The 16,417-nt window shown below is 42.7% G+C and overlaps 1 protein-coding gene across 1 annotated transcript; it reads right to left on the bottom strand.

The window, feature by feature from the left end:
- Window positions 1-5,513: 5,513 nt before the first annotated feature.
- Window positions 5,514-6,377, bottom strand: LOC309554758 (olfactory receptor 1468-like; the record flags this gene model as incomplete). Its single annotated transcript, XM_082256459.1, has 1 exon — window positions 5,514-6,377. The coding sequence occupies one exon, from the start codon at window positions 6,375-6,377 to the stop codon at window positions 5,514-5,516; it is 864 nt and encodes a 287-aa protein (XP_082112585.1).
- Window positions 6,378-16,417: the final 10,040 nt, after the last annotated feature.

Here is a 16,417-nt window from a genome sequence, read left to right on the forward strand (position 1 = left end):
TATTTACAGTTGCTAATGGAGATTACACACAAACTCCTCCTAAGGCAATTGTAGGAGATGGTCCTGGAACTTGCTGGATTTTATTGAGCACCCTGAAGCCTTCTTCTCAAATGCAGTGGAAATATTTTTTTATTGGATTAATTTCATTTTCATGGCAAAGAGGGACTTTGCAATTGCTTGCAATTCATCTGATCACTCTTCATAACTTTCAAATTACCATCATAAAAACTGAGGCAGCAGACGTTGAGTAGACCACGACTGTAATTTGAATGAATAGTTGTCATTGCTGCGCCTCCTAAGGGGCATCGCCACATCGCCCTTTATTCAATGAAATTGGAGCATAGACAGTCCTCCAATTGGCATAACTCTATGCCTCAGGAAAGACTCACCAACATAAGACCTCATAAATCCTAAGATCTCAATCCAAAAGAGCATCTTCAGAATATCATGTGATACAATCAAGTCAGCTCTGCATTTATTAATATGTTGTATGTTTTAGTAATGAAAGCAATGTAAGTACTTGAATGTCAAGTCTCTTGCAGTCCCCGTACAGCAGAGCTCAGACTAGGGGGAAGGGCAGTCCCAGGGGACAATCAGTTGTGCTGCAAGGCTGACGGAAGGAGAGAGAATGGGGTGACAGAGGGGTGAGCTTACTTTTACTGCAAAGTTAAATAATGGGGGGGGGGGGGCGACAAGACCTGTAAGTGTTATTTAGCTGCAGTAAAGAAAAAAAAATGGTCTCCTACCTTCCCAGACAGGTATTTGCTCTGTGACAGATCTGTGTAAATTATAGGACTGGTTTGACAGAAACTCATTTGGCAGGTGAAAACAGATACAACAGCCCCCATATGTGCCTTTCATTTGTATACTTAGCATCGTTGTTTTTTTTTTTTTTTTTTTTTTTTACTGAAGTTCAGCCTTAAATGTATTACAGAAAAAGGGATTCTGGATAAGGCAAATACAAAAATCTAAACTTTTTGATTTTCATTTTTCACTATAATGATGTTCTTCTTTCAGAAATGTTGTGCTAACTGTCATTATTTAGAAGTGAAGAGTATAAAAAAAAAAAAAAAAATTAGGGATTTACAGATTTTAGTGTAGAAGCCCTCTTGCAGTCCCTATCATCATGGAAGGCATGCATACTGATGGTATAAGGATAGCAACCTGAGTGCCTTATATACAGAGATAATAGTTTTATTTTTGTTTGTTTGGAGAAGTCTTGTATTTAACAGCAATACATAAAAAATTAGATGTTACAATTTTACATTTGCATTTTACATGATGCCCAAAAATGAGATGAATTAACCACTTCAATACCAGGCACTTTACCCCCCCCCCCCCGCCCATGCTAATTTCCAGCTTTCAGCTCTGTTGCACTATGACTGACAATTGCGTGGTCATACAACATTGTTCCCAAACTAATTTTTTATCATTTTTTCACACAAATAGAGCTTTATTTTGGTAGTATTTAATCACCACTGTGTTTTTTATTTTTTGCCAAATAAACTAAAAAAGACTAAACATTTTGAAAAAAAAAATATTTTTTCTTGGTTTCTGATCTAAAATTTTGCAAATAAATAAAATCTCCTCAAAAATGTAGCCCAAAATGTATTCTGCTACATTCCATTGGTGAAAATAACCCAAATCAGTGTATATTATTTAGTATATAGAGGAAGTTATAGAGTCTACAAACTATGGTATATTTCTGAAAATTGATCAATCCTGATGTACTGACGGCCTATCTCATTTCTTGAGGCCCTAAAATGTCAGGACAGTACAAATACCCCCACATGACCCCTTTTTGGAAAGTAGACATTCCATGGTAATTAGTAAGAGGCATAGCGGGTTTTTTGAAGTTGTAATCTTCTGTCATAATTATTTGGAAATTGAAGAAATTAAAAAAAAGTTTCACAGTTTTTTTTTTTTTGCATACTGTCACTAGTGCAGTACAGCGTCATAATTTAACTGGTGTGGTGGTGATAAGGGACATTGAAGAAAAATGGTGGAATTTGCCTCGGCTTACACTGATTTAGTTGACGCACATAGCGAGCACTCGGAGGATCACCACTTTCTCAAAAATAAAAATGCAGTCCTGAAGGATCACTCGAGAACAAATATTACAATTAGGGGCTTTTCTGACTCACTAAAACTCAGCGAGCTGAAGCAATATATTTGTCAACTATTTATTAAGCTATGCCCTGACCTGTCTCCTTCAGAGCTTCTCATTGACTGAGCTCAAAGAATTTTCAAACCCTTGTATTTTCCATTCTCTGTACCTTGAGACATTTTGAGAACAGATTATCGCAGCTGCCAGGGCCTCCCAATCTTTACCTGAACCGAACACTCATAATATACTTTATGCAGGACTCTCAGCTGCAATTTCTCAAACATGAAAAGAGATTGTCCCAATCACCAACCCGCTCAGGGAGATCAACATCTCCATCCTGACTGCTGCGTTCCAAACCACCCACCAGGGTCTCTGATCCATGGTCTACAGCAGGGAAAACTTTGTTCAACCTTCTTTTTTTCCATGCTCATATCATGTTTTATAAGGTGGGAAGACCCATATGTTTATTACAGTTATCTTTAGCTAGCTGGTCCCCTAGATGTGTTGTATGCCAAGCATAATCATTTTTTTCTGATGTTCTGTTTCTGGTTACTGTTTATCTATTGTTATTTTTTCTATGAATCTTTTTACTCTCAGGGTTGCTAATGTTATTACATTTTACATTGTCAATATTTGCCTTATAGATATTTCAAGGTGTAGCCTTTCTCAACAGTCAATTGCATTCTCTATTTGGTTATCATTATGGCTATTACGATTACTACCCTTTTCCGGTCTCAACAGCCCTTTTAAGAGAGTGCTACTATGGAAAGAAGCTCTGAAGCTCAATACAGATATTTTATGTGTGCAGGAAACACACTTCTCTAATACCAAAGCTTCCACCTGTCAATACCGGCTTTTTCCTCACTGCAAGTAAATGCATATTCGCCAGCACACCAAGGCTCTTGCAAAAGCAGTCCAAAACTTTATTGAAGTTACGATCACATCAAAAAATAGTGCAACGTTTCGGAGCCGCACAGGACCCCTTCGTCAGGCATGCCTGACGAAGGGGACCTGTGCGGCTCCGAAACGTTGCACTATTTTTTGATGTGATCGTAACTTCAATAAAGTTTTGGACTGCTTTTGCAAGAGCCTTGGTGTGCTGGCGAATATGTATTTACTTGTAACTAATCCAGTTGCCAACTGGTGATCGCTTCAGCACCCAATATACACGAGCCTACAAACCAGGAAGGTGTGCAATAGGAATATGAACTATATTTTTCCTCACTGCTTCTCTGCTAATGCCAAGCAGAAGCAGAAAGAAGTAATGATCACAATACGCTCCTCTGTTTCTTTTCATTTACAGCATGTAGAGACAGATAGCTGTGGTAGATTTGTTATTTTAACAGCTTATTGTATTAACCACCCATTAAGTATAGCATCTACTGTATTTATGCCCCCAATTACCACCAAAATAGGTTTTATAAGACCATCTTGGGCAAACCTAACCAATTTCCAGGGGATTGCCTGATAATCTGTGGCTTTTTTAATGACATTTCTGATCCTATTTTAGACACTTCTAACATACTTAGAAGGAAATCTACTGCTCTATCCTTTTTAATGGGTACAGATGATCTTTATGATCCTTGGAGATGCCTTCATGACAGCGAGAAAGACTACACCTTTTATTTCTCTTCCCAACAAGCATGCTTGTGAATTCATCTGTTCCTGATGGATAAACATACATTACAAGCCATTGTGGACTTATCACATGCTTGGACCACGCACCTGTCTCCATTATACTCATTCTTTCTTCGACCTACTGATCAAATGTAGCAAACAGAAAAAAGCCGCTCAGGTGAGGCGAGGCACTCCAGTGCCACCCGGATCCGCCATCCAATCCTCAAGTGTTCCAAGAGAAAGTTTGACCGCACTCAGGAGTAAATAAACTGGAAGTGTTTATTCCCATAAACTTGAATACATAGGTGCATCACACAGACATGGGACAGATTGACGCGTTTCACGATTCTACAGATCGCTTACTCATAACCAAAGGTTATGTACATTGATTGGTTTGTGCAAAAGTTATTGCGTCTACAAACTAGGGTAAATATTTATGTCATTTTTATTTCTTTTTTTACTTTACTAGTAATGGCAGTGATCAGTGATTTTCAGCTGGTCTGAGACATTGCGGCGGACAGATTGGACACCTAACTGACATGTTTTACACTTTTGAGGGGACCAGTGACATGCTAAACATATGCACTTTTAGTGTACTAATGACACTGGCAGGGAAGGGGTTAACATCGGGGCAATGAAAAGGGTAAATTTGTCCCTAAAGGGTGCTTTCTAACTGTGTGGGAGATAGGCTCACTGGATGAACACAGAGACCTAAATAAGAGGAACACAGGATCTCTGTGTTTATCACCCACAAAAAAGCGGTCTGCCATGTCTATATCAACAGACCGGTGTTATGTCTGCATGGGGAGCGTTCGCGGGTGCCCACCGGACATCGCAGCCTCCAGACCTGCTCATTGGCTCCCCCTCTAGCCAATCAGTGCATGTTTGTGCCTCCAGAGGCGCGTGTGCACCCACACTAACTGCTACAGGAAGCGATGTACATGTATGCCATTTTGCATAATAGAGCTGACCTGCCGTAGTAAGACAACAGCGGCTGGTCGGCAAGTGCTTGTAGGAGATGTACAGCCAAGTTTGATTGGCTGTACATCTCCTATGGATCACAGAAGTTCAGTTCCTTTTGCACTCCTGTGACCCATTTACAGCAGAGAGTGGACTTCAGTCTCCTCTCTGCTGATGTCACAGATGTCAGTCCAGGCACCGCATCATCACGACCACAGAGTCAGGACTCGCCAGGAACTGGTGAACTGGACCGACATCCGGCTCAGCTTGTCAGCGAGCCCCTGAGAGCCTGAGCCGGCTGTCCCCTGGCCCTCCACAGCTCAGCGCTCCAATGAGCGAGGAGGAGACAGAACAGAGAGTCAGTCAGAAGCTCTCTGCTTGGGGAGCTGTCAGAACCGAGCGATCAGCGGTGTTCGATCGCTCAGTTCTCAGTGCAGAGGCACCGGGGGACAGACGCAGCATCGGAGCATGCTGCATCCACCTAGGTAAGTATAAAGGGGAAAAAACATTGAATCCCATACATCTCCTTTAAGTGGTTATGTAGGGGGCCCATCACTGAAGCAGAAGTATGAATAGAAAATAAAGCTCTTCCAGTTTCATAAGAATAATTGGAGGAACCAAAGAATGGTTGCAGCTGCTTTATGGAAGAATATATATTTTGGGATGCCAGTCTTTCTAAGCTACTTTGGGATCTATAAAAAAAAAGATATATAATGTTTTAAAATTGCTTTATTACCATATTACTGTGTATTAAAATTACCTTTTGACAGCAGGGTCTGAGAACTAGGAGTGGATTTTTTTAAAGGTCTTAAATAGTTATCTTTTTTTTTTAATGTAAGATATTGTTTACAATTTCTTTTATATCTTTATTCCTCAAGCTGTATATGAAAGGATTTACAAAGGGGGTAAAAACAGTGTACAACAATGATATTATCTTATTGGTGGTTTGTGATTGTCCTTCCTTTGGTATCAGATATGTGGAAAGTAGGGTTCCATAAAATATAAACACAACAGTGAGATGGGAACTACAAGTGGAAAAGGATTTCAATCTTCCAGAAAAGGAGGATATCTTTAACAGAGTTACAACAATATAAGTGTATGAAACTGCTATCAGAAGGAAGGGTAATACTATCACAGGTAAGCACAACAAGGTGGCTTCTATTTGAACTTTGGATGTATCGGAACAAGAAAGTTCCAGAAGAGGATTTAAATCACAATAGAAATGGTCAATAATATTTGGCCCACAGAATTCTAGTTGACATATGCTAAGTGTAAAAATGAATGCCAAAAAACAACCCAACAACCAGGATGCAAGAACTAATTGAATACAAAGTGTTGGTTTCATAATGGAGACATAATGCAGAGGAGAGCAGATGGCTAGATAGCGGTCATAGGACATCACTGTCAGAAGGTAACATTCAAATGCTTCTATTGTGCCAAAGACATAATATTGAGTGATGCAACCAGAAAAGGAAATGGGGGTCCGCTCATGTAGAACAATATTTAACATGTTAGGAGAAATATCTGTGGTCAGTATGATGTCAGATATAGAGAGTTGGGAGAGGAAGAAGTACATGGGAGAATGAAGGGTCTTGCTGTAATATACCAGCATGATGATCAAAAAGTTTCCACATATTGTTCCAATGTATAGAATTAGGATGAAGGTGAAGAGCAGCAGATTATGTACAGCCATGCTCTTAGATCCCATGAAAAAGAATGTGATGACATGACTTTCATGTGTGGTCTGTGTGACATAAGAAAATAAATTAATAATATAACATGTATTTATTTTAGCAACAAAAAAATAAAATTGTATGTTGACTTTGAAAAAAGAATCAAAGCAAATAAGATGAAGTTGTGTTTACTGTCAATTCTCAATCAAGTTCAAGAGAAATTTAAAAAAATAGGATTTTTAGTTGCACATATTTGGTTGATTGAAGTTAACACGGCTTCATCTTATTTCCTGAGCTCAGTGAATATTCCCCTTGCTAAGTGGACATTTTCTATTATATAAACTTTTAGTAAATTACTCTTTTAGTAAATCAGCCTATGGCTCAGTGAGTGCACTAAGTTATGGAATCAGTACACTAAGCTATAGAATTTAATATTTGTCATAATGATTATAATTTTAATCAATCAGAGCATCATAGCTTAATTAATGTATCCCAGAATGTAAAAAAAAAATGTACTTACTCTATTCACTAATGATATCCGATGTAGATCCATATGTGAAAAAAAATTAAACTAAAAAACAATAAACCAGCAAAAACACAATTCAGATTTTTTTAAATTATAGCAGAACACTGCAATAAAAACATAAATGTAGTTAAAAGTTCAATATCACGTGACTTGTCTTCATAGGAGTTTTTTTCTGGGCAGTATTTCAATTTAAGATTTAAAAAGAGAAACACAAATGAGTTCATAAATGGAAAACAAATAGAAAAAAAAAAAAAAAAAAACTAGAGAGAAAATAATAAGAATTGTATACATCTATTGTACATTTAAAGTGTATCACTGGATAAGCCCAGTTGTTCAAATAAGAAAACCTTTTTCACCCAAGCATTTATACAGTATGCTCTGTATTTCTTTGCAGATTAAAGATTCCATAGAGAATAACCAAGATCTCTTTGGGTTTATGTTTGTGACCTTGATTTAAAAAATAAGATTAATTTATTAATATGTTATTTTTAGAAAATGAAATACTATAGTAAATAATTGCTCATAGATAGCAATATAACATTTTAAAGGAAACCCTCCACTGCTGACCTATGTTGTCCTTGTTCTCAGGCTTTCATTTTGATCCAATAGATTCAAAGCACAGAATCTCCCAGTGATTTTTTTCTATGGAATTGTTACATAAGGCAGGGCACACAATAAAGAAAGAAGCTCAGGATGCAATAAACACCTAAAGTCTGGAGCTATCCCCCACAGTACTTATTCTTTGACCTCCGAAATCCTAAAATCTCAATCCAAAAGAGCATCTTAGCAATTGCAGGTGGCAGATCATTGGTGGCATGACAATCAGTTCAGCTCTGCATTCATTATTACATTGTACATTGTGTTAATGAAAGTAGTGTTAGCACTTGAATGTGAAAAAAGCATTAAAAAAATGTGTGTGTACAAAAAACTTTTTATTGAAATGTATTTTTAATTTATGTAACATACTATCATCTGAGTAGTTCTGTGTCACCATAGTAACACTGTACTACTCTGGATGGGGAGTCAATTTGCCAGTCAAGTTCATCCACCCCAAACTCACTCATCCATGTCTTTATGGACCTTGCTTTGTGCACTGGTCCAAATCATTTGGTGGAGGGGGGATTATGGTGTAGGGTTGTTTTTCAGGGGTTGGGCTTGGCCCCTTAGTTCCAGTGAAGAAAACTCTTAAGGCATCATCATACCAATAAATTTTCGACAATTTCACGCTCCCAATTTTGTGGGAAAAGTTTGGGGTTGGCCCTTCCTGTTCCAACGTGACTGCGCACCAGTGCACAAAGCAAGGTCCATAAAGACATGGTTGAGCATGTTTGGGGTGGAGGAACTTGACTGGCTTGCACAGAGTCCTGGCCTCAACCCAATAGAACACCTTTGGGATGAATAAGAGCGGAGACTGCGAGCCAGGCCTTCTCATCCAAAATCAGTGCCTGACCTCACAAATGTGCTTCTGGAAGAATGGTCAAACATTCCCATAGACACACTCCTAAACCTTGTGGACAGCCTTTCCAGAAGAGTTGAAGCTGTTATAGCTGCAAAAGGTAGGCCAACTCAATATTGATCCCTACGGCCTAAGACTGGGATGCCATTAAAGTTTATGTGCGTGTAAAGGCAGGCGTCCCAATACTTTTGACAATATAATGTATGTATAACGTGATATGTTTTTATCAGGACATATATAATGTCGAACATGTTTGATTTTAACTGTAATATGAAATACATTTTCTGTTGTTTTTTTTTTTTTTCTTTAGATTGTTATCAATTTCATTTGGCACAACTAATTCCATGGGCAAATCTTTCTTTTTGGTTCCTTCAAGTTTTAGTTTTAGGGAGTTGTCATTGTCTTTACATCTGTGGCCCTCTTTTTTCTTTTTTGTATATGTTCACCACTATTAAACTCTTCAGTTTGCTGTGTTGTACCACAACCATTGGCACTATTTTAGCACATGACACAACAATTACATACATTCCTGCTCGCTGCTGCGCTCATGTCTTTTACACACTACTCCACCTGAGAGGTTGTAATTCGGCATCTTTGCCCCGAGCACCGTATAACCTTCAGGGAGGGCCGTGGCCTGGACATGGAGGAGTGAGGCAGCAGGACACCGGAGCTCTGATTTCACACCAGTCAGCTGAGCACTTACCGAGGATTGGAACAGCTGATTCGGGCACACAGATAATGTCCCAACACAGGAGACTCTCCTCCCAACCCCCCGGAGCCGCAACACCCCACCAGGGAAGTATAGAATCCTTCTTCCCCGAGGCCAGCGGGACACATGGAGACACAGCCAAGATGGTGCCGGAATGGGGAGCAGACAGGACACGTGCAGAAGCCATCCAGACACATCAGCAAATAGCTGCATCCCTCTTTGCCTCTCACCCCTGTGACTCGGTGCCCCCTGTGTCCCCCTGCTCCAACATTTCTCAAGATATGGGGTCTGACATGTCGGACATTATAGGGGATAGAGACCTTAAGCAACATATGTGGTCTCTCCTGACTAAGGATGACCTGGAGTGATTTTCTAACAGGGAAGAAAAAGCATTTAAACAACATGTAAAACAGATACATCACAGTTGGGCAACAGATTGTAATCTCTTGAACAGAAATTTGAGGAAACATTGCCTGCCCTTCCACAACTTAAAGAAAAGTGCATGCAGCAGGACCAACGGATAGACACTTTACTGTGCCAATTAGACGACTGTGAAAACCATAGTCGCAGAGCCAATATCCGCATTAGAGGGCTACCTGAAGCGACGGCACCTAAGGATATTATTCCCACCCCATAAGGCATATTCTAGGACGTTTTGGGCCTATCTGCTTCGGATCCAGTGGAGATCCATTTAAACAAAAGAGAAGGATGGCGCTCAGGTGTGCACTTGTGATAAAAAAAGTACAAATGTGACCTCAGAGAATGGTCTTTGTGAAGGGCCTCAAAAGTTTAATAAACTCATAAACTCATACAATAAAAACTATTAAATCAATGGAAATACTTCCAAACCGGACTCTGAAGACTCTGGATCCTCTGGATCTCCTAGGGAGCTGTGGGAATCCCTGGTGGTAATCGTAGGACTCGCAATAACATCAGATGACTCAGATGAAAAAAGATGCTCCCTGATGGAAGGCTGGAACTTCCGATGGTAGTGGCTCACACGGTTCTGTGTGCGGCCGCAACACTGAACCGGGACCAGTGCATAGTTTGAAGCCGAGTCCTACGTGCGGACCGGAAGTGACGCATGGATGACGTCACCGGAAGTAGTTGGAAATGATGCCGCGGGGACACACAGAGGCCAGGCAAGGCGGATGAAGTATCGCAAATGCTTCAAAAGAGCTTCTGGTTGCCACAACTACATGTTTTGCTGTGTATAGCTTTATCAAGTTGTGGCAACTGGCAACCAGAAGCCTTAAGAAGCCTGTGGTGTGGGCGGGGATAGACCAACCAAACCAATTAGGATCTTTTTGAAAAAACTATAAGAAGGAAAGAAGTAAAACCAGGAGAAAAAAAAGAAGAAAGAAACACCGGAATTCTAATGGCATCCCATAAATGTAGGAGATCCAATATGCTCCATGGCTATACAAATAGCAAACAATAAAAGGTCATTAACACAACATATCTTTAAATTAAGATCATAAATGAATGTTAAAAATTAAATTAAAAATATAAAAATAGAGCAAGAGAAAATAGTTTAAGATACCGCTCAACAGTCCCTAATATCCAAATCAAACTAAACTGCTAAACTGTTGACCTCCAATTCTTCATTCAGACCATTGGGCGTCAAACAGTTAAATTTATAAATCCAATAAATTTCTCTTTTACATAGCAGAGAGAAACGTTCGTTATCAGTTAGGGTACTTTTAAGAACCGTCTCAATTGCCATGACCTCAAGTTTTCTAAAGTCCTTGTTATGCTTTTTCAGAAAATGACGAGGGACACTATGTTTGTCGCACCCCTTTTGGATAAATCTACGGTGCTCCCCTATGCGTTTTCATAAAGTGCGCATGGTGCGCCCCACGTAAATTAATCCACAAGGGCACCTCAACACATAGATCACATATTCAGTAGAACATGTGATAAATTGCTTAATAACGAAGGTGTCCTCTTTATTGACAATGGAATTACATGCATGGACTACTGATTGACAGGTCAAACAACCTCGTTTCCTACATTGGAAAATCCCAGTTCTATTATCAAAATAGGACCTGATATCATAAAGGGCCCGCGACTGGGATTTCAACTTACTCGGGGCTAAAATATAGTACGTGCCCATTTAAAGGTTCAGTTGGCTTTCTCAGATTTCAGTTCCAGTTGGAATCCTGGAAGCGGATCACTTACTAACTTCATATAGGTCTCCGCGTCCGCCAGGAGACGGCTGGCTTCACAGAGATAGTCAGTTTTGTTTTGGACTACCAAGCTACCCCCTTTATCAGCCTGTTTCACGATAATGTCCTTATTGTCTGTAAGATCCTTTAGAGCTTATTTTAGAGCTTATTTCTCTATCCTGCTTAAATTGCCTCGAAAGGCATCCCTGGGCGATTTGCAAAGTTTGCTGAGATCTCTATATACAGCTTGATAATAGGTTTCGATATAGGGACCCTTGGACTGTATTGGATTGAAGGAGGAGGTGGATTTAAAACTGCTGAATCTAATATCTGGAGCCATAAAAGACGTCATGGGGTGATTCTAGGGTATGGTTATCGGACCATAATTCCTCCAAGATATTCAGAGCCTGTTCATCTGATATAGCTGGAGAACCAGCCCCAGGAGTCTGAGATAGAGGAGGCTCTATTGGGTCAGATTTCGACTTATCAACCTGATTATTGGCATAATGCCTTTTGATCGTCAATTGACGAATAAATCTATTAAGTGTTTAAGACCCAGTGTATGCGAATCTGACGATGGGCCTATAGGAGGAACACTCCATCTGGAACAATAATCCATTTGCTCGGTATGTCGTCTATTATGGACGATATATCGATGATATTGTTCTCATTTGGAGTATGGGCGTAGATACCTTTGGAGCCTTTGTGGCCCACTGTAACGCCAACTCATTGGGTGTCTCATTCACATCGGTGGTTGATCCCAATGAGTTGGTGTTTTTGGATCTGGTCCTTTCCCACGATGGTCCATTGATCACAAGTAGGAATCACATGTGTCGCATGCAGGCCCAGTCACTGGTGGTGAAGTGGTGCTGATCCGCAGAGCCACTGACCCATGCATACTGCATCTGAAACTCCACTATCGCCCGCTGCTGCTCGCACAGTCTCTCCAGCATATGTAAGGTGGAGTTCCACCTGGTGGGCATGTCGCATATGAGGCGGTGAGCAGAAAGGCCGAAGTTACGCTGCAGCGCAGACAGGTGAGCAGCAGCAGGGTGAGAACGCCGAAAGCGCGCACATACGGATCGCACTTTCAGCAGCAACTTTGACATGTCTGGGTAGTTTTTAAGAAACTTCTGCACCACCAGATTGTGCACATGCGCCAGGCAAGGGATGTGCGTCAAACCGGCTAGTCCCAGAGCTGCAATGAGATTTCGCCCATTATCGCACACCACCAGGCCGGACTTGAGGCTCACAAACGCAACCAGTCATCAGTCTGCTGTTCTATGCCCCTTCAAAGCTTGTGTGCGGTGTGGGGTTTGTCACCCAAACACCAATAAAATCGCCTGCTGACGTTTACCCTGGGCTGTGCTGAAGTTGGGGGTGAGGTTCTTTTGATGACCGGATGTGGGGGTGGTAGAAGAGGAGTAGGAGGAGGATGATGCAGAGTAGGAGGAGGAAGCAACAAGAGGCAACGAATAATGCCCTGCGATCCTCGGTGGTGGAAGGACATGCGCCAAACCGCTATCCTCCTCAGGCCCAGCAGCCACTACGTTTACCCAGTGTGCAGTTAGGGAGATATAGCGACCCTGGCCGTGCTTACTGGTCCATGTATCTGTGGTTATGTGGACCTTGCTACAGATGGTGTTGCGCAGCGAACACTTGATTTCATCCTCCACTTGCTTGTGCAGGGAAGGGACGGCTCGCCTAAAAAAGTAGTGGCGGCTGGGAACAACGTACTGGGGGACAGCCACTGCCATCAGCTGTTTGAAACAGTCCGTCTCCACCAGACGGAATGACAGCATTTCAAAGGCCAGTAATTTTGAAATGCTGCCATTCGGGGCCTGGGCTCGAGGGTGGGTAGGTGGGTATTTCCTCCTTCTCTCCAATATTTGGGAGATTGACAGCTGAATTCTGCCATGTGACATGTTGGAGACTCTTGGTAAAGGTGTTGTATGTGGTGGTGTAGGTGGAACATCCTCTGTTTGCTGGTCGCCAGGTGCCACGGTGATGCCAGCGGTGGAGAGAGAGGCCTGGGCAGCAGCAGAAGAGGAAGCAGGAGGAGCATGAGAGAGTTCCTTGTTTTTAAGGTATTTACTCAAATGCAATTCATGCTTTGCATGTAGATGCCTGGTCATGCAGGTTGTGCTCAGGTTAAGAACGTTTATGCCTCGCTTCAGGCTCTGATGGCACAACATGCAAACCACTCATCTCTTGCCGTCAGGACATTGTGTGAAGAACTGCCACGCCAATGAACTTCTTGGAGCAGGCCTTGGTGTGCTCGGTGTCTGGGTGCGGTGGACAATAGCAGGCGTACTGTCTCTGGAATGGCCGCTGCGCTTTTGCACCCTGCTCCCTCTTTTGCTGTGATGTTGCCTCTGTGCGACCACCACCTCTTCCTCATAACTGCATGCCTCACTAGCACGACATTCAGTCCAATCTGGGTCTAGGACTTCATCATCTTCCACATCATCTTTCACCCATTTATGACCCCTCCCCTCCTCGTCAGTCTGCACATTTCAGAAAGCCACAGCAGTTGGCACCTGTGTTTCGTCATCATCAGAGACGTTTTGTGGCGATATTCCCATGTCCTCATCCTGCAACAAAAGTGGTTGAGCATCAGTGCATTCAAGGTCTTCATCTTCTGGGGCAGGGCTAGGTGGATGGGCCGGGGAAACCCTGGCTGTACGTCGGCTTGAAGAAGTGGTTGTACCGGGGTGATACCTGCAGATAGAGGCATAACCCCCGTGCCGTTTTTTAGAGCCGGTGGTCGGCTTTCTGAAGGCAATAACTGATGTGGCTCAGCAGCCACTCAGCCGTTATCCTATTGAGCGGGAGGGTGTGTCCCCCTTACGCGGCTCTGCCGGGTCTCATGACTAGAGATGTACAGAACTGTTCGCCGGCGGACAGTTCCCGGCGAACTTAGCATGTTCGCGTTCGCCGCTGCGGGTGAACATATGCGATGTTCGGTCCGCCCCCCATAATACATCATTGAGGCAAACTTTGACCCTGAACTTTACAGTCAGCAGGCACATTTCCAGCCAATCAGCATACCTCCCTCCCACACCCTCCCACCTCCTATAAATAAGCAAGGGCAGCATCCATCTTAGATCATTCTGAAGCAGTGTGTGTAGTGAGAGTAGGGAGAGCTGCTGCTGCTGCTGTTAAGCTAGGGACAGTTAGTCAGTGTTCCTGGTCTTGCAGTGTTCTTGGTCCACTACTGCTGTAAGGACAGCACCCCAAAAAGCCCTTCTAAGGGCTGGTATTTGTGTAATTTTTTTTTTATATATATATATATATATATATATATATATATATATATATTGTGGGAGATTAGCTCACAGGGATCACCTTTCACAGGAACTTAAGGCCAGCACGCAGGTAGTTTCTTTAAAGTCTGGTGGATTGCCAGCTTTATTTCAGCAGAGGTTTGCAAAGATACAAAAACAAAACAATAAAATAAATCCTTGCCGTCCGGCACTAAACTAAACAACGGTTATCCTCACTATACAGTGTGGGGCTGGTCCCCATCACCCACAAAAACACATAGTAAAGCAAACCTGTTCTTTTGAAAGTCCACACACAGCTCCTCTCTCAGATTCCCTTCTGAGCCTCAGGCAGGCCAGAGCATTTCTGTGCTCTTTTCCTGTTAATTTAAAGTCCACCTGAGCATGGACTCAGGTAACTCACAATCTCTGGACCGGAACCTAGCCTGTCACAGAGGCTGGAAAAACCCGGGCCGGATTCCGGTTCAGTCTCTCACGACAGAACGTATGCGAGGTGAAATATAGCGATTATCCACTATCTCACCTCGCATACCGTCACATATCTTCCCCCTCTGCTCAAGCGCCGGCGATTGAGCAATAGACCCAATCATACAGTGCATGCGGGAGAGGGCATCCGCATTGTTTTGGAGCTTGCCCGGCCTATGCTCTACTGTAAATTTGAACGGCTGTAGAGCCAGGAACCATCTTGTCACGCGGCCATTTTTCACCCGGTTGTCACACATCCACTTTAGGGGAGCATGGTCAGTGACCAACTTAAACGACCTCCCCAACAAGTAATACTTCAGGGAGTCCAAAGCCCACTTAACAGCAAGACATTCCTTCTCCACAATAGCATAGTTTTTTTCATGCTTGTTTAGCTTTCGGCTCAGGTATACAACCGGGTGCTCCTCACCACCTCTGTTCTGGGATGGTACAGCACCTAGGCCCACCTCGGAGGCGTCAGTCTGTACCACAAACTCCTTTGTGAAGTCCGGAGTCACCAGCACCGGCAGTCCACAAAGGGCCTGCTTTAACCTCTGAAACGCCTCCTCCGCTTCAGGATTCCATTTGACCATGACCGACCCTCTACCCTTCGTTAGGTCAGTCAGAGGGGCGGCAATGGTGGCAAAGTTAGGTATAAACCGCCGGTAATACCCCGTAATGCCTAGGAAGGCCCGAACTTGTTTTTTGTTTACCGGTTGGGGCCACTTTTGAATTGCCTCAATCTTATTGGTCTGAGGCTTGACCAGTCCCCGACCAATAACATACCCAAGGTATTTGGCCTCCTCCAGGCCTATGGCACACTTTTTTGGGTTGGCCGTGAGACCTGCTTCCCTAAGGGAATCTACCACTGCTTGTACTCGGGGCAGATGCGAGTCCCAATCTAGGCTATGGATGACCACATCGTCCAAATAAGCAGCTGCGTATGAGCGATGTGGTCTCAAAGTTTTGTCCATCATTCTCTGGAAGGATGCAGGGGCCCCATGTAGACCGAAAGGCATCCGCTTGTATTGAAACGAGCCCTCAGGAGTGGAAAAGGCAGTCTTCTCTTTGGCTGATTCAGTTAGGGGTATTTGCCAATAGCCTTTCGTTAGATCTAGGGTTGTTATGTAGCGGGCCTGTCCCAACCTGTCCACGAGTTCGTCGACCCGAGGCATCGGGTATGCATCGAACTTGGATACACTGTTGAGTTTCCTAAAATCATTACAAAACCTGATAGTGCCATCAGGTTTTGGGACCAATACTATGGGACTCGACCACTCACTGTGGGACTCTTCTATTACATCCAACTCTAACATATTTTTTATTTCCTTTGCGACTGCCTCTCGCCTGGCCTCTGGGATTCTATATGGCTTTAAATTTACGCGAACCCCTGGTTCTGTCACTATATCATGCTGGATCACATTGGTCAGTCCAGGTAAGGGGGAGAAAAAGTCT

This window comes from Pelophylax lessonae (assembly GCF_965119305.1).
Source record: "Pelophylax lessonae genome assembly, chromosome: 4".
Taxonomy (NCBI): Eukaryota; Metazoa; Chordata; class Amphibia; order Anura; family Ranidae; genus Pelophylax; species Pelophylax lessonae.